The following is a 17732-nucleotide window of genomic DNA, read 5'->3' on the forward strand; positions in this document are numbered from 1 at the left end:
GCGTAAAGTTGTATTTGAGTGAAATGATCCCCTTTAGTCCTTAATCCTTCAGGATGCAAAGGCAATATTAATCCCAACCATGTACGATGTGAAGACAAATGCTCTGAAATGGAAAAAATGCGTATTGATTAGCTAGTTTAATAATTCAACTCATTTTCATTCATAATAATCACAACTATATATTCAGATAATTTGGCATTAATCAGCCCGGACGGGTTCCTTTCGAGACAGAATTTTCCATTTATCTGTGGACCGACTGTATGTTCCCTTCATGGTGGGACACGCCTGTGCTTGGCTGGAACAAGCACCACAGAGGCGTCATCACACGAGCGAGTGTGTCGTCTCGCTTTCTCTCCACCTCTCTGCACAATCAGAGAAAAGAGACTCAACGCTGCCGTATAGCACACCCCAAGTGTTTAACTCCAAAAAGGTGAATATAATTATTCTTACTTACTCTTAGGGAAATTAATCTCATTTATGTCTTGGTTCTCCCTGTAGAAAGTCTTTTCGTCAGTTCTCGCTTAGTTAAGTTGTGTACACATTTTATACACACAGCATGTATTGGTCAATTACTTTATTGTCTTAGTTAGAAGAAATCCAGCTACCTTTGGGAGTGACTTTCTTTTTTTTTTTTTTTCTTTTTTTTTTTTAAACAAATGAAAGTTTAGGTTATTCGTCTGACCCAAATTGAAGTGTGACCTACATAATGTCTCTTCTCTTCACGTCATGTTCTATAAAATAGTCTTTTTTACCTGCTGAACGGTGACCTCTTTGCCGATGCACCCCTCTAAGCTTTTAGTCCTTTTCCTCCTGCAGTCAACATGCCAGAAACAGCAGAGGCGGTGTCAGTCACACTCACCACCAACAGAAACTGCACCATAGAAATAACAAATGTCAGCGGTAGCTACTGTCTCATCAACCCCAAGTAAGTCTACAAATCTTAATATAAGTAAGTAAGACTGAAGTTGAATGGATGATGATTGAATGGATGATTTTCTTTACTGTGCAAAAATGAGAACAGTTATGGCTTTATTAAGATAATACAGAAAACAGTATTTACTGTTTACTCTGCTGCTTCTATGATTCATCAACACTCCCGTAATTAGCCCCCCTCCCCATTTGCAGCTTCTAAAAAACATCAGCAAAAGTTATTTTTTCTCCCTAAACTGGAGGCTGAATATTCAATACTCCAATGTTTCTTTCCTCATGATCCCAGTGTATGCTCAGGATTTTTCCAAATCAACGTCTTGATACTATAATAGCATAAGATGAATGTAATATCCACAACTGTTTTCAATGGTAATGGAAAAAGAGCTCTCAGTATATCTTTTATTAATTTGATGCAGTTATGCTGTATATAATTAGAAGGAAGGCCCAGTGATATTCATAATGAAATGCCTCTGTACTGTCTATAATTATTTTGTTTTATTCTACTGCCGAATCTATTCCTCAACATTTGATGCCAGCTCTAATTAGGGAAGGGAAAAGGGATATTAAAACAATAAGAAAATACAAATTCCTCGGGTCTTTTGGGATTTGTCCACATTTATCTAGCTGTGGCAGGACAGACCATATCTTGGATGGGTGGGTTTCATGTGTAACATCACTTTACTTAGAACATCCACCTATCCATCACGCAGTGACACACAACGCCTCATTGCACATCGCATGCAGGTACAGTCACTGTTGCTTAGAAGTCCACAGCAGCACTTGCACAGTCACACTCCATCCATCAGCATAAGATGTTTCACCCCCGGAAAGCCCAACACTCAAAAAGTGCACTGACAATCTCCACCAAACTTCCAAAACTGCCTTTTTTCATCCAGAGTCCAGGAAGGGTGACATAAAAGTTGTCAGCTGATTAATAGCGATGCTGATGGTTTGTCACTCCCTCGCCTATGTAGGGTGTACATGTCCAGTGGCTTCAGTCACCACCCGCCGCAGCCAACGGTTCGCACCACCAAGACCGAAGTGTGCTCCTTCACAAAGGATGACAACACCGCCACGGGCGCTGTCGGCCTGCTGACCTACGACCTGTTCCATATGCAGAGCCGCGTTTGCTCCGAGCGCATGGCCATCATGTTCTCTGTGCCCTTTGACCACAACCTGTACAAGAACCGGCTGGCCGTGGGGGTGGTTGAGCAATCCCGCGCCTGTGACAAGCATCTGTACGACCAGATGTATGATGGGAAAGACCTCAGCAACTTTGTGCGCTCTGAAGGAAGCGGCTCTGGGCTGGAATATAAAGGAACATATGTTGATCTGAGGGCTACGATGTCAACTATCGGCAAGGCCATCGTTAAAGTGGAGCTCTATGATAAAATGGGTCGTTAGTGCAGAAGACTGTGCTGTTGATCTCCTTATTTGTACTTTGGTGCTTTTGTCTCCACAGAATAAATAATAAACATAAAATAGTTAACATCATTTGATTCGACTATTGTTTCTTGTTGTCGTGCAGAGAAGAGGAAAACTGATATGGCTGTCATTACTGCTTTGTATCCGCTGAAAGATATCAATATCTGACAGCCAGCTCATTGATTCTCCATTAGCTTAGTCCTTGGGTCTATGTACATGGTACACACCCTTTTTCTTTGATAATGATAATAAATTATCCTAACCTGCTGCTTGTGTTGCTTTGTGTTTGTGGGACATGTTTTCACTCGGCATTCTTTTATTATTACTGATGAACAGTGATCATTTTCTAATTTCTTAGCTGGATCCATCTGATTCTAATGAGTGGCAACAGATGGAATATCTTCATAGATGTTTTTTTAATCGGCTCGATAACAATGTTGTTCTTTCTTGGCTCCGCGTTGCTCTGTCATGCACCGGATTTGGGTGGATTTTGTGAGGTATTTGTAACGAAGGAGGCTCAACAAAAGAAAGAATGCGAGAAAAAGGAGCTTCAGACATGTCTGTCTCAGCTTGCTCAATAGTTAGTGGGTTTGTGAGTTTTTTTTTTTTTTTGGTGGTTACACAATACCACAGGAATGATATTTCCAAACTACCTGAGTCAGTGAGACAGCGATACATCCACGTACCCACCATTCTGTAGGAGATAATGAATGAGCCCAGCTAACGTAACAGGTCACGCTCCGATAGGAAACTGTTCAACTTTTCCACATGCGAGGGTGTGGCTGTTTTATCCGAGAGTGGGAAATGATTGTTGTTCTCATATCAACCTAGATTAGATGATAACTGTATGCTGAAGGAGGGCCTGCCTAAGGAGGGCGTGCTCTATCTGTCTGGGGTTGAGTTACGTTTGGGAGGGCGTGCTGAGTGGTAGCATGCATCCTTGTTAAAAAAAAAAAAAAAAAAAAAAAAAAAACTTCAGGCACCACCCTTTCGGATAAATTTTCACATTGTGGAATTTGGGAGCACCAACTGAGGTTCTCAGCAGGTAAGTCAAAAACCTTTGATTAGAATCGAGACAGCACAGATTGCAGCTTATTGACTTAAAAGTCAGATATGTAGAAGTTTGATTTGTATCATCTTTCCGTTGATAGAAGGGATAATCATTTTCTGTAGTGTTTTCACTTGAAATCCATTCTAGCTGTGATTGAAGGTACACTCTAATGAATCCGCAGCTGTTTGAAATCTCATTTGCCTATGAAATGCATCATTCATAGTCTTTGTGTACTTTTGAAGGTCAGCGTAATACCAATTCAGCTTCTCGGCAGAGCAGAGGTCAGCAGGGTAGTCTACATTGTAATGAATATGATTTTTCATGGCCTCTTCATGTGCCGGTGAGGAAGTGCTAGTCACAGCTGCAAAAGTTGTCCGATTCAGCAGGTTGGCAAATTAATTACCTTTATTTTACAAGCGGATCTCACGGCCATTGCAACATGTCAGAGTCAGCTGAAGCTGTAGCAGCCGATGTGAGCAGCAAGAGAAGTGTGACGATTGAAATCTCAAACGTCACTAACAACTACTGCCTCATCAACCCCAGGTAAGCGCTGACTCTGCTGGAATCCTGTTTTTCCAGACTTGAACAGTATGAAATCCATCATTTAGACCCCATCCCACCTCAAAAAAAAAAAAAAAAACAAACAAAAACTAATCTGTTTTGTGTTTTTGGTTAGGGTGTACCTTGACAATGGAGAAACCTACAACCCACCTCAACCCACGGTGCGCCCACTCAAGACAGAGGTCTGCACTTTCACCAAGTCTGGTGGCAAAGCGACCGGCAGTGTCGGTGTGCTGACCTACGACCTCTTCGAGCGGTCGCAGAATGACTACATCGAAACACTGGCCATCATGTTTTCAGTCCCCTGGGACTATAATCTGTACAAGAACTGGTTTGCAGTGGGCATCTACAAAAAGGGCCGTAACTGTGACAAAGATTTGTTCAAAGAAATGTACTATGAGAAGAAGCAGCAGGAGCATGGTTTTGTCAGGGAGGAAGCCAATGGCTCAGGAATCAATCACGTGGGCAACTACCTAGATATTAAGGCCACCATGAGTCCCCTTGGCAGAGCCATCATGAAGGTGGAGGTGTGGGATAAACTTTTCATACCTATGGGTCAGCAGGCGTGCTAGAGACCCCTTCTGACCAGTATTTCCATCATGCTTAGCGACAGCAGAATTCATTTTTCCGTCTTGAGCGTTTACCCGGGAGATTTTCAAACACTGTCATCATGCATGATTAAACAGACGCACTGCTGCTGACATGTGCCTGCATACCTGGGTATTATGTTTCCATAAATCTGCTTAAGATCAGAGTTTAATTTGTTATAAATCCAGGCAGCACTATCCCCTTTTATGGCTGAGGCTTCTGTCTGTTTCAATAGCATTCAGTTTTAAAATGGCATCTTTAGAAATGGAAATCAAAGCCTGACTCACTGGAGGATGAGAGCACACGGTTTAATAAAACACACTGAGAGCGTGTCTGTATTTACCTTGACACTGTAGTCTGAGGAATAAAATAAACCTTTTTGCTGAAGCCATTTGTGTTTGAGTTTTCTGTCGATTGAGTTTAGAACGGTGCTTAGAACTGAATAATAACATTTTTTAATACAACTCACGTTGTTTGCTGCTTTTCTTCGACACAAACCAAGCTTTTACTGTGTTTTCAATAGATTCATAAAAACCCTGATACTGGAGAGAAACAAAAGGATGCAGTTTTTTTCCACTGGGGCTGCATGACCACAGTATTGGGACACACCCTTTCTCATGTTACCAAAAAAAAGAATAAAAAAAATCACTCATCATTTATGCTGTCTTCAAAACACTGTACAATCTGTACACTGACCATGTTTTACATCAAAACAGCTATCATCCTTAAAATGGTCTCCAAAGCAAATATCGAACACAACGGTTTCCACATTGGTCACAACATCGTCAACTTCAGTATTCGTTGATAAGTTATTAATACTTGCAGTTCTTAGATCTCTGCTGTGTTCCTAGGATGGGGTAAATTTAGTTATATTCCCTCGTTTTCATTTTATGTATATAATCTGCCACTAAACACGCATTTGTGGAATGTAGCATTAAGAACACAATAGACCGAAGAGATCTTCAAAATAAAATAGGAAAAAAAAGTTGTTTATTAAAGAAAGGGGTCATTCTTGGTTGATTGATTCGTCAAAATCACTTCTAAGACATCCAGTGGAAAAGTATTTGTGCCCATATTTTTAAGCTAAAGGCAGATTTAAGTGCTTGTGTCGCTGTCCTGACACAACCAGAGGTGACCAGTAAAAACTGTGTGGATATTCATCAGAAGAAAATCTCTGCTTCATTTTTTATGGACCAATAAACTCGGGGAGAAAGATTATCAAACGCACTTTATTGTCTTGCGATTGCGATCTTGGTTGCCATTATGAGGCAGCAGTGAACGGCACAGGCGTGGCTTTAGGTGACGACCCTATTATAAAGACTGCCCAGCAATTCACTACTAATGGCTCTATAACTCTTTAATTGGTCACAAATGACAGTCTTGATGTGTTAATATTACAGCTGAAGAAGTCATTTTTTGCCATGATGGCACAACCAATTCTGTCTGAATACAGTCATTAACCTCGGGGAAATGTGGGTTGTGTGGCTGGAGGCTGAATATCAGTTCTTCATTTACATCGCAGGCGAAGTTGTCAGGGTCCTGGATTCTATTTACAATCGCAACACTGCGTTTTCTGAATCTGTTTTCCCAACAGATCCACGATGCTTTTGTGGCATTAACTGTTCCATCCACAAAGAACCCCAGATCAAAGGTTTTTGTTCACTGACACCGTTGCATTTACATAAAAGCCGTACATAATATAAAGGTATAAACCAGGCCTGTTTAGTCCTAATCTCTGAAGCATTGTCAGGTGGTGGATTGGAAAAATGACACACTGTCCCTATAAACATATGCGTAACCAAGAGTTATACAAAGTCGGGGCTTTAAAATGGGATAAATTCCTTCACATTCCTTTGAAATTGCTCCTTTCAGTGTCATCTCTATGTTTACTATACCTGTACATAACTCTTCTCTCACATCTTGAATTATTGTTGACTGCATGTGTTTGTGTGTTCACTGGTAGGTACAGTGTGCGTGTTTGCAATCATTTGTGATGAGCATCTGTGAGTGCAAGGTACATTTGCACCTGTGCATACAGATACGGATGTTTTATATCAAATAAATGCTTTTGTGCATTATGTGATTTGTATTTGAGTCTGGAGAAAAAAAAAGTAATTCAAGAATACCGTGGGATTAGACTTCTTAAACAGGAAACAAAAGATATGTGAAAACTGTATTTTCCTCTGTAGATAAACATAAGAAGCTCAGCATTGGTGGATTTAAAAACTGATGCTACTCGCTGGTAAACGCGAGTGAATCTGGCTGTTTCTCTTCGTGAAAGCTTTTCTCAGAATCCTTCCAGGATGTTTCCAAAAGGAAACGGAGGTGGATAAGTGAACGTGCGCCATCCGTACTGGCACATCTTTTCATGTGAAAGAAATCAGGTGATCACACTGAAACAACAGCAAAGCTTACCTTAAACTCAATGCAAGATGAGCAGAGGTGAATGGGAGAAAATCATGAAAACCTTTAACTCTGTCAGAGCCTTTCACAGCAAAAATACTTTTTTAATATTAAATGAATACGCTCTGTTTTACTGTTTCTTTTCTTTACATTCTATGAACAAAAACAAGTAGAAAAGAAACACGGAGTTATACATCATACATTAATTGAGCTTTTCCTCTCTGTGCTATCATCATTATCTGTTCTCCAGATCGTACCGTGGTTGCGTCAGACTCTCACCGTTGCCAGGCCAGCCGTCACAAAGCTCAGAGGGCTTTACTTCGGAGAGTCAGATCATAAAATGTATTTGCATGAAAGGTTCACCTTCCAAGGTTGATTGAATTTCTTCCCCGTTCTGTTTGCTTTCAAACTAATCCCACAGTGCACGAGGACTGTATTGTATGTTGACTCAAACTGGGAGTAACCAAACAGAATCATGAAATGAACTTAATTTGCCTGAGGTTTAAGAGTGAACTGCAGCCCCTTTTACAGCCTCAGCCGACTGCATACATGTGACCACGGTGCAAACAGCAACGCAATTCATACACCGTTCTCAGAGTGAAGAAAGAGAAAGTGGCATTTTTGAGTACCTCCTGTTACAGAATAAGCTCTCAAAGACTGCCATCTAGAGGCCCCCCTCTGATACATCGCGCACTCACATTATTTCACGCCTATCAGCTATTTCTAAAACATTCTTCGAAATAATTTTGAGGCTTCGCGCAGTCGCAACAACGGCACTAAACTATGATCTATATGTTTCATTGTAGGGCTTGTTTTAAAGAAGAAAACTTGTCTTTGTGTCCTCAAAAAGTCACTCATAACATGCAAACTATGAATGTGGCCCACCCCCGTGTCTTCTTCTGTTGTCCCTGGCTCCAAACATGTACTGACATCCAGCTGGGCCTGGTACTCTTGGACAGTTCCCTCTGTCTGCCCTGATGTGAGTCAGGGTGGCAACAGGCGCCTGCGGCACACCCCCCCCCCACCCATCGTCATCAGAGCTCAATTACAGGCCTCAGTCTCAGTTGCCCCCCCCCCCCCCAGAGAGTTGACAAGGGTAAAACAATAAAGTCAGATATTTTTAAGCCAAGCTGTAGCTACATTGTTCTTCCTGTTTGTTTTCCTTTTTCAAATCTTCTGCGCGTCGTGTTTCTCAGACGGTTCGTAAATCCTTTCAGATGAGATGTGAGGGTCAGAGGTCATGTTACTTCTGGCAGGCGTTGGAAATTGTCTCATCATGTTAGTTTGTTATTTTGAACCTTCTCAGCATGCAGAGTGACACAGATGTGTATCATGTAACCATACGGATGACTGGAGGGTGGAAACTCAAAATGCTCTTTTCAGCACTCCTTCATGACCACAAGAGACTGAGCTCCCCCCATGTTTCCCTGTAAATGTAAATTCTAGTGACTCTTAGAATAAATGCTGTGTTTGTAGTATCATACAAACATTTGCATTTCCCTTTCTGATAAATGTATTTAAAGTGATGAATCTGCAGTTTTCTGCTCTGTTTTGGTTTACTGGCTGTCTACTGTGTAGCATCTGACCGACTCGCAGCTCAGAACCAAACAAGCTACAGACGAAACCACAAAACAACTTGGAGCATTTAGCAGAGCTAATTATTTCCCTCAGAATTGAGCGGTGACCAAAATAAGAGCTTAAATTTAACATAGGACATACCAGGTGAACAAAAAAAAACAAAAAAAAACAGGAACAGAAACAAACACAAATGGATGGTAATGTTTCTCACTGCGTTTTGACATTTTGTCTGTCATTTCAACAAAATGTGAGAATATCTGTCTGTGATTTCTGTGCTCAAGGTTTGTTGCTGCAGCCCCCATGTGGTCAAAAACTGCAACGCCAGGACACGGTGAGTACAAACCCAGCAGTAAGTCTTCAGCGGTGATGCGTTTGTCTATAAGTGAACCTCCACATAATTTCTGCTGTGCCCACTTTTCTTAAACTCAGGTGATATTCTGTACACATATTCTTCACCTGTGTCACAGGTTTAAGCAGGACGAGAGCAGCACAGCAGCAGGTGCATAGCAATAATTCAAATCCGTCAGTCTTTATTTAGTCTTTATTCAAATCCTCGCAGCAGCTGAATAACAATCCATGAGAACTTTCTCAGTGTTCAGAGATTAGTCAGGATGTGAATCCAGTGGTAATACTCGTCAGCCACGGGGCAGTTTGTCGGCAGGCGGCAGCAGGAACAAAGTCTCACGTAGCAGGCAATTCCTCCGAGAAGGGCCGGAGTGACCAGAACCTGGAGCCACACTGGCAGAGTTCACAGTCAGGGGCAGATAGCGCGGCAGAGACGAGGGGACATGGCCAGGGACGGTCCAGAAAAGAGTGCTGGAGAGTTGTGCATGGCTTGACGAGACCCTGGCAGTGTCTGTGAGGATCTGGGCTGTTAAAATACTGGCTGGCTGAGGAGCGGAGAGGAGCTTCAGCTAGGGAGGCCAGGTGCAGGAGATTGTGACTGATGAGGTGGTGAGGCAGGAGGTGAGCGAGTTTGGGCTGTGTGACAAACTGCTACTTCACTTTGGGTTTTCTTTTTCATAAATAAATCTCTCAGGATCTGTATTGAGCCAATGCTTTTGGCTTTCATTTGGTTCGGGGCCCTGCTCCTCTCCCATCCCATCGCCGCGGCACGATAGTTCTCCCTCTTTTCATTCAAATGCTCATAAGGATATGGAGCACGGTTGTTTATGCCCTGCAATTCTTTACATTTATTCTGACTGATCGATTAAGTTCAGTTCGGATGTCAGTACTACTTGAATGAACCGTCGCGTGCTGCCAGCTCAGTGTCATCCAGCTGAAGGTTCAGGTCTGACACAGCAGGGCCAGATGCTCAGTTCTCACACAAAAAACTAATTACTCATGTCACAGCAAATGACTCGCGTCAGTGACTGCAATCTTTTAATTTTCGCCAAGTTTGGCAAAGCTCCAAAGTTCAAAGGCTCCAGTTGAGTATTTGGTGAGAAAAACATAACGCAAACAGATTTTTATGAATAAATACATCTATAAATAGAATTACATCCCAAAAACTCGTCAATAACTTGGCAATGGCCGCTGCAGGAAAGTGTCTTTCTCTTGCCAGCTGTGAAAGTTGACCTGCTGTCATTGATGCTGCCCACTGCTCCTTCATGTGAAGCAGCGGAGCTGACGCCCTTAGCTGCCTTATAATGCCAAATTCCCCAGCAGCGAGCGCTGCCAACGGAACCTGCAGTTGCTGCAGAGATGCCCTTGCCTGCCATCCTTCCGACTCCTCTGCCAGATCTTGAGGATGTAGCACTAATCAGATCCCGCAGTGAGAGGACCTGGAGCCGATGCCCAACACCCTGGAGGTGGACACTCAGGTGAGGCCTGCTGATAAGATCAGCACTGCACAGATGATTTAAAGTCTTTTGTACTTTGTAAACACTGTACAGGATTTTTCCTCAGTTCTATAAATACGTATTCATGTATCTATGGCGGCACGATATAAAAAAATAAAGTGAGCTTAATTAAAATCGCTCCCTGTGGAAGTTGAACAAAGATACTGTGGCAGGCAGCCAGGCAAGTCACTCACAGTGACACACACACACAACAGGGAGACTATTGTCATGTATATTGGACTTGAGCATTGCAGTCCTACTAAAATTTCCTTGTAATAGTTGACAGATAGTTCTTGTGCCGCAGCGTGATCATAACCTGCGTTGACATTCCCAGCCACCTTTGTTTTCCCTTAAATATCGCACTGATACATCACAGGCATCAAATGGACGCTGCTGGCGGTCCGTCACTGTCACTTCTGACCCTTTTTTACTGATGTCTTTCCCATGGATGTCAATGAACATGCCCCTTGGTCACTCTTCCTGAGTTGAGCCGCCTTTGTGACTGAAGCTCCTCCTGCCATCTGTGTCTCAGCAATGAATCCTCTTTCAAAGTCACTTAGATCTTCTTCCCTTGCCATTGCGATACAAGATTGGAATCAAATGAACCTCGTCAGCAATTTTTTAAATGATGCCACAAGAACATGGCTGGAGATTAATTGATTAATGGCACAATGGAGTGCAGTTGTGTGCAAGCATCTGCAGTTTGTTATGTTTCCCCACTTATTTCCTGTCTCCTTTTGTTAGTCATCCATTTATAATTTTCATTAGAAATGGATCTTGTCAGATTCAAAGTAATATTTTTCCTCCCCGGGGCAGGGCAGTCCCCAGTCACCCCACTTTAGTGTCAGATCATGTCAATATAATCAGCGCCTGTGTGGGAGGATGGTCAAATCAACTTTTTTTAAATCCAGACAGAGGCCTCTTGAAGTGTTATGTAATTGTGCAGAGGCATAACTGGGGGGTTGTAATAAGCTATTGGCCTCATGCTGTACACAGCGGAATACAATCTCAGGATTACTCAGCACAAAATCTAACAATCTCTTGGTTGATTTTAAATTGTGCCACTTTTCCAAAACTGAAACAAATAAAAGTTTAAAATAGATGGTTGAAATTGTAGCCCACTGCCCGGGCTTTGTTTTGAGTTTTTTTTTTTTTTTTTTTTTTTACGGCTTCAGTACAGAAGGTACAGGAAGACATAAAATCTTCCTACCATGTCGTAAAGCAGTTTTTCTATGTGTCACATAAATCCACTAGAGGGCAAAGTTTCCTGGCTGTAAAGATTTTGAAAATCCTGATGTGCGATAAGTCGACCCTGACTGTTTAGGTTGAGTGCTCGGCGTGTACACATATGGTTTTTTGAACAACTGATGTAATGTGACTGATAAAATATGATTAATATGGTTTTCACAATCACTTATTGCATAATAACATCCAATATGTTTTTGGCTTGCTTTAACATTACAGAGTTACACAGAGTTGGATGAGATCAGAAGGGGGTGGGGATGAGGATGGCCCCGGCATCTAGAGAGGACGAAGCACACTTTCCCACTCAGCCCTGCCAGACGCACACACATACATACAGTATGCACAAACGCAGGTCCACCCTGTAGTGCTGTTTGTGCCAGATGAGGGTGTGATACATGACTGCTGTCACTGCTTCCTTCACTACATGAGCACTTGCACAGCATAGCAACTGCACCATAGCATATTGCGCGGTGAAGACGTAATGACACACTACCTGATGCACAAAGCACAAAACAATGCCATCTGCACTGCACTCAAGAGAAGGAAGAATTTTAATTAAATACTGGCAAAGGTCAAAGGGCACTTGTATCACAATGAAGCCATAGTCTTGCAAATATATCGTCATGAATATGAGCTTCATTTACCCCAAATCCAGATAAGTGAAATAAAAATTTGAAAAAATGAAACAGCCAACTCTTCATTTAAATGTTTGAAATATTTTTAAGTAAATCAAAATGGATACAGTACAGAACAGAGCAGGAAGAGTCTCTCTCTCAGACAGTACAGTAAGTTCTGACAATGGCAGAAAAATAATACAGTATATAAATACACATTTTGTTCAAAGTCTCAAAGCGCTTACAACGGCTTTATCGTCACGGTAATAGATACATCTGCATTATCAAGTCTGAAGATAACCATTTTATCTTTGTGTCATTACTCAGTGTTCATCGCTCTGCTACATGGACAAGCTAAATATCTTTTGTCCCAGCAGAGATGTTAGATATAATTTGCTTCATCAACTTCATCACCATCTGACACCATGAGGTTTGTCACCATTTGGACAGGGGAAAGTGCTGACAGCAAAATCTGGCTGTTCATAAAAAAGGGAATACCAAGAAAAAGATTTCCCTCTCTGGCCATATCGTTTCATTGTGTCCCATCTGTGACTTCCGACCCTGAACCATCCGCACACTATGACTCATATAATCACATCCATGCTTCAGAGCTATACTTTCCGTATTTCCATACAGGAAACCTCTTCACATTTAACACATGAATTTGTGTTGCTGTATTTGGACTATACATTGTCTAATTAGGGGCTCAAAACAGAGTTACATTTAGTTCAGGAGTTTAAAAAAAAAGGGTCACAAATATATTTTCAATTTTACCTTTGCAAGCATTGAAGCTTTTGTCGTCATGCACCTGAATTTTGGGGTTTTAACATTATAAATTAACATTGTTTCTGAATATGTGCATCCAGTTCGAATGTAACCAAACACTCATTGTCCGGTGTATTGTCATTGCTTCTCATGTAAACGTTTTAATGTGATGTAATTCACAAGGTATAACATTAAGTCTGAATCAGAATGGTCTAATAATTCGCTTCTTCTATTGCTCATTTTTCAGAAATTCTCTGAGCTGTGACGCTTCAGTGAACTTGTCAAGAGAGCTCACTCCCCCGCTGGTGAGTTGAAAGCACAGCAGTAGCAGCCTATGAGTAAACATGCAGTGTTCTGATTGGGTGATATGTCCAAAAAAAAAAAAAAAAACAGCCGAGCAGAGATTTTAGAACATTATCAGGAGCTGCCATCCCCATTCTTTGTCTTGAAAACCACAAGGCTGACCATGACAGGGATCAGGCAGATGGGAGTTATCACCAGGGCGAAGATGATGGCTGGTGGTGGATCAGTCAGCTCCTCTGAGGGACAATCCTTAAAAAACCTGGAGTGAATCTCCACAAAGGTCCGTTCCACCAGAGGGTTGGGCCACGGGATCCGGAGACAGTCAGAAATATTCTCAGTGCAGTTGCTTAAATTGCTATAGGAACTGCAGTGTTGAGACAGAGAGGGTGTGGAAGGTCATTCACAAATTGGCAGAATACTTCATCAATATTTGAAATGTTTAACGTGCAAATATAGAAGACATAAGATATACCTTTTCACATTATCCCAAATGCACCAGTCGGTGCTGTTCAGTGATGCCATCGCATTCTCAAAGTTGCTGAGACACACATGGCTAACCAGGGCTGAAAGGCAATCCATTGTTGGGCCACCATATAAGTTATGACAGACCTCACAAATGTACATGCAATTGTGCAAAGTATCCCCACAAGCTGCATGAAATCGAAAGAAATACAAAGAAGAAAAAGGGGAGGGGGGGGGTTAAAGGCAGAGAGCAATGGAAAACAGGTTAGAAAAAAAGCTGTTCATCTTCAGAAGAGCTCAAATACTTGTTTACATAATGACAAAAAATTGCGACAGGTTATATGTGGTACGCTCATGCCACCTACCAAACGTCATGAAGGCAGAGTCTCCATGAACAGCATCTTAAAAAAAGAAAAAAAAAAAAAAAAAGAACACAAGGGTTTTCTATGAAAAACTTAGATATTAAACTGGCTTGTAAACTGCTGACAGTATAAACCCTTTCAAGTAAAGTCAATTCATAAATGTACGCATCCTTTTGCTAAATTTGAAATGCTAAGAGAGCGATTGTCTCCTGGGTTCCTTTCACATGTCAGCACTAAAGCAGGCATTTGCAGCTGTAGACCACACACTCACCGGAGAGAAAGGAGAGGAATAACCCAATGAAACCAAGTGATCCCTTCATGTCAGAAAAAATGAATAAAGGTGCGCTCTCTCCAACTGGTGACCATGTATAATAAACTTAAGCCTCTCAGACTGTGTACAGCGAGGCATAACAGGAAACCCGACAGGATGGAAGCGACGCAGTGTAACCTTCGGTTACCAGATGTCCAAACAGTGTTACCCGCGGTTACCAGATGTTCTTCGAAGATCTGTCTGACGGCCTTGTGCCTTGGCAGCAGCTCTTCCCCTCTCCAGTGCAAGTTTCTTTAGGATTTTCTTCCTTTTTTAAAGGGGTGGAGGCAAAAGAGATTGTCCTCTCCATTCTCCCAAATAAAAGGGAGCACACCCAAGCTGGGCTGGACTCACATCTGAAAACCCTTACTCTTTAACTCTTGTTCTGCTTTTTAGTCTCAGTTTCTCACAGTTGAAGGCCTGGCCAGCTCACAGCATGTGATTTATTTGCCTTTTGGGCTGCCTCTGCCAAATAGGAAACATAAGTAAACATTTAGGGCTTAGCGTTTTGGGGTGGATGTAATCATGACTCTGCAGGGCGTGCTGCGCAGACAGCCATGATTTCATATTTAGGTTAATTTGACCAAACCTGGAACAAGCTGTTGTTGACCAGTTGTTTGAAACGCCAAGCATCTTTAATGCCCACATGACAGTAAAGAAAACACACACACACAAAAAAGTGTGGGAAATTTCTGTTCTTTAATGCCACAATGAGTTCCTGAATGTGCTACATCTGTAAGGTAGTTCCCCAATGTCACCCCTCACCACTTTAAAGAGCAGCCTGAGAGAGCTGGTTTCATTGACTGAATGAAACATAAAATGTGTTGCCCGTGTTTTCTCACGACCAACTTGCGAATTTGTGTCACTGGATCCACATGTTGGGCCTCTCGCAACATCTGTTTGCTGAGCAGCATTTTGATTTAGTAATGACATCAGGAAATGTGTCTTTTCAGCAGAGGAGGAGCTCAGAGTTGGGGGGAGTTGGCAGGGGAAGGGGGGGGGGGGGGGAGACAGTCAGGGGAAAGAAAAAAAAAAAAAAAAAAAAGGAAGGCACAGGATGAGGAACAGCGAAAGGGGCGCTCCTCCAAAGTTCCAGTTGTTTCACAACTCCGAGTTCATGTGTTGATCACAGACGTTGCATGGGGTGAATGACGAACAAATTCAGGAAGTTGAGCCAGGTGGGGGCTGCTCATAATGAGGTTTCAGTTAACCTTTAACCCCAAGCCATTATGGACCTTTTGTCTACCGCTGTTGACCCCACACTGGTAGAGACCTCCCCAGGAGTTTGTCTTGGATTCTCAAGATGATACACACAGGGAGATCTTGGCAGAAAACAGGATCTCTGTTTTCTGTGTTAGTCAGTCTGAGCAAATGAGTTTAAAGACCTGAGCCAAAGCAACCCCCCCCCCCCCCATTGGACGCAAACATATAAACACATTTATAAAACATCAATATATCTCTGCTAAATTAAAACAAAACTAAATCAAAACCCACCTGTTAGAGTTTATTTGTTAGAGAGAAGCTGTTAATAATGTGCATTAGAAAAAGTTTGTTAACTCACTGGCAGTCGTCACATCTCTTGAGTACATATGTTGGGTTAGCCAAAGTCTTTATGGTCATGTACGAGATTTGAAGAGCTTTTCTTTCACATACCTGTCGTTGTAGCAGGTTGGACATCTAACTGTTCTGCTACCGAGCCGTCCACTGGTGTGCATCCAGCTACAATACAAAGGAAATAAAGGAAAACTGTCTCTAAGCAAGAATAGATGAGGTCAGAAATGATGCAATTTTTATCAGGAAGTCCCTTTGCCTGTCACTGCTTAAAGGAAATAAGATATTAAAAAGATATTAAAACTTACAGCATACTCTCTTCCCTTTCAACAAATAATCTTGTTAAATAAACAGAGGTAATAATAACATCATAGCATCAACCACAACAATATCATAATAATCTAATCTAATCCCTGATGAAAATCACTTTGTGACCTTTAAGACATGCTGTTTTGAGCATAAAACTCAATCATGAGACTGGCTAAGTGCCTCTCTAAAAGCTACTCTGTCACTGGTAACCCTTAAGCATTCCTCCAGAGAGGTGAGACAGAGGGCACCTAAAGGAGCCATGTCATACTGTAGAGTAGGGAAAAGTGTCAAGACAGTGTAAAGATCACTACTTACCCCAGATGAGGAGAACCAGAAAACAGCCAGAAAACACTGGTGAGAAACAGGCAGCTGTCATTTTACCGGGCGGTGCTCTGCCCGTCCTCCGTGATGGGGCAGAATGACACATCTCCACCTTTGTGTAGAAATAGTCTGTAGAACAACAGGACGTCCTTACGTCCTACAGGATGGACAGATTCATGCAACAGGACAGAGAGCCACTGATTAGGCTACTGTGGCCCATTGGTGCATCACCATCACTCTCTCTCTCTTTATCTACTTCCTTTGCTCATCCCACCCTCTATTTTCAAACAGAAGGAGAAAAGTTGGGGAGAGCCCCACCTTCTCTTCTTCCCTCCTCTCTCTCTCTCTCTTTCTCTCTGATTGCCCCTTTGCATGCCATTTTTATGAATGAAAGCAGTATTCAGATATCAGTAATGGCAGTGGGGTTCCATGTTTTACTTAAATGGAAATCTATCACTGTGTTTTTTAAACTTATTTCTGCGACATGCGTGATTATCATGAACAAACCAAAGGCTTTCATTTGACTTGTTTTCTTTTAACATGAAAGGAGCAATTAGTCAAAGTGCGAAGAAAGTTGTGAATTATATTTTCAAGGTGTACTCTACTGAATATAATACTAGCATGGCGCTCCTATCAGCTATATAAAAAATGACTCAGATTTTGCACAGGTCCCTCTGGAGCCACAAATCTATTCACATATACTTTAATCCTGAAGTGAGTTCCCCTCTAAAGCAGAAACTCAATTTTCCAGACTGTGATGGCTGATTTTGTTGCTGTAGAGTTAAAGACTTATTGCACATGACTGGCTTTGAGTCAGAAATCTGTTTTTTTTTTTTTTTTGGGGTGTGTGTTGGTTTGTATCAGCACTGTGTTACACCATCAGGAGTGCAACCATCCTCCCACCACCTCTGCGTCTGACAAAACAAAACTCAGCTTCTGTGGTAATAAGAGGCAGCAGGGATCTCCACTATGTCCAGTAGTACACTAACGCACTTGTCCACGTCACATCCTCAGCTGCCGGCGCTTGGGAGAGAGCCAGTTCGCTCAGGGGCCAAGAATTGCTTCCACATTTCATTTCAGATAAAGGAGGCTGCTGTCTTTTTTATGTAACTC

General features: G+C 42.0%; 3 protein-coding genes across 3 annotated transcripts; 2 read left to right on the top strand and 1 right to left on the bottom strand.

The window, feature by feature from the left end:
• Nucleotides 1-271: 271 nt before the first annotated feature.
• LOC115047521 (bryoporin) lies at nt 272-2623 on the top strand. The gene is made up of 3 exons (XM_029508500.1): nt 272-430; nt 817-925; nt 1905-2623. Exons 2-3 carry the CDS (start codon nt 822-824, stop codon nt 2332-2334), a joined length of 534 nt encoding a protein of 177 aa, XP_029364360.1. The 5' UTR covers nt 272-430; nt 817-821; the 3' UTR covers nt 2335-2623.
• Nucleotides 2624-3283: 660 nt separating this feature from the next.
• On the top strand, nt 3284-4946 carry apnl (actinoporin-like protein). The gene is made up of 3 exons (XM_029508991.1): nt 3284-3400; nt 3824-3949; nt 4083-4946. Exons 2-3 carry the CDS (start codon nt 3846-3848, stop codon nt 4537-4539), a joined length of 561 nt encoding a protein of 186 aa, XP_029364851.1. The 5' UTR covers nt 3284-3400; nt 3824-3845; the 3' UTR covers nt 4540-4946.
• Nucleotides 4947-12272: 7326 nt separating this feature from the next.
• On the bottom strand, nt 12273-16732 carry ramp2 (receptor (G protein-coupled) activity modifying protein 2). The gene is made up of 5 exons (XM_029509013.1): nt 16614-16732; nt 16092-16157; nt 14132-14167; nt 13777-13954; nt 12273-13668 (listed from the first exon to the last, which is right to left on the bottom strand). Exons 1-5 carry the CDS (start codon nt 16723-16725, stop codon nt 13419-13421), a joined length of 642 nt encoding a protein of 213 aa, XP_029364873.1. The 5' UTR covers nt 16726-16732; the 3' UTR covers nt 12273-13418.
• Nucleotides 16733-17732: the final 1000 nt, after the last annotated feature.

Source organism: Echeneis naucrates, chromosome 8, assembly GCF_900963305.1.
Source record: "Echeneis naucrates chromosome 8, fEcheNa1.1, whole genome shotgun sequence".
In the NCBI taxonomy this organism is placed as follows: Eukaryota; Metazoa; Chordata; class Actinopteri; order Carangiformes; family Echeneidae; genus Echeneis; species Echeneis naucrates.

Excerpts from the sequence above, each read along its gene's own strand:
- LOC115047521 (XM_029508500.1), top strand. The coding sequence starts at position 822 with ATGCCAGAAACAGCAGAGGCGGTGTCAGTCACACTCACCACCAACAGA. Across the intron at positions 926-1,904 it reads TACTGTCTCATCAACCCCAA|GGTGTACATGTCCAGTGGCT; the intron begins GTAAGTCTACAA and ends TCGCCTATGTAG.
- apnl (XM_029508991.1), top strand. The coding sequence starts at position 3,846 with ATGTCAGAGTCAGCTGAAGCTGTAGCAGCCGATGTGAGCAGCAAGAGA. Across the intron at positions 3,950-4,082 it reads TACTGCCTCATCAACCCCAG|GGTGTACCTTGACAATGGAG; the intron begins GTAAGCGCTGAC and ends GTTTTTGGTTAG.
- ramp2 (XM_029509013.1), bottom strand. The coding sequence starts at position 16,725 with ATGTGTCATTCTGCCCCATCACGGAGGACGGGCAGAGCACCGCCCGGT. Across the intron at positions 13,955-14,131 it reads CTCTGCCTTCATGACGTTTG|CTTGTGGGGATACTTTGCAC; the intron begins GTAGGTGGCATG and ends GATTTCATGCAG. Across the intron at positions 13,669-13,776 it reads ATTTGGGATAATGTGAAAAG|TTCCTATAGCAATTTAAGCA; the intron begins GTATATCTTATG and ends TCAACACTGCAG.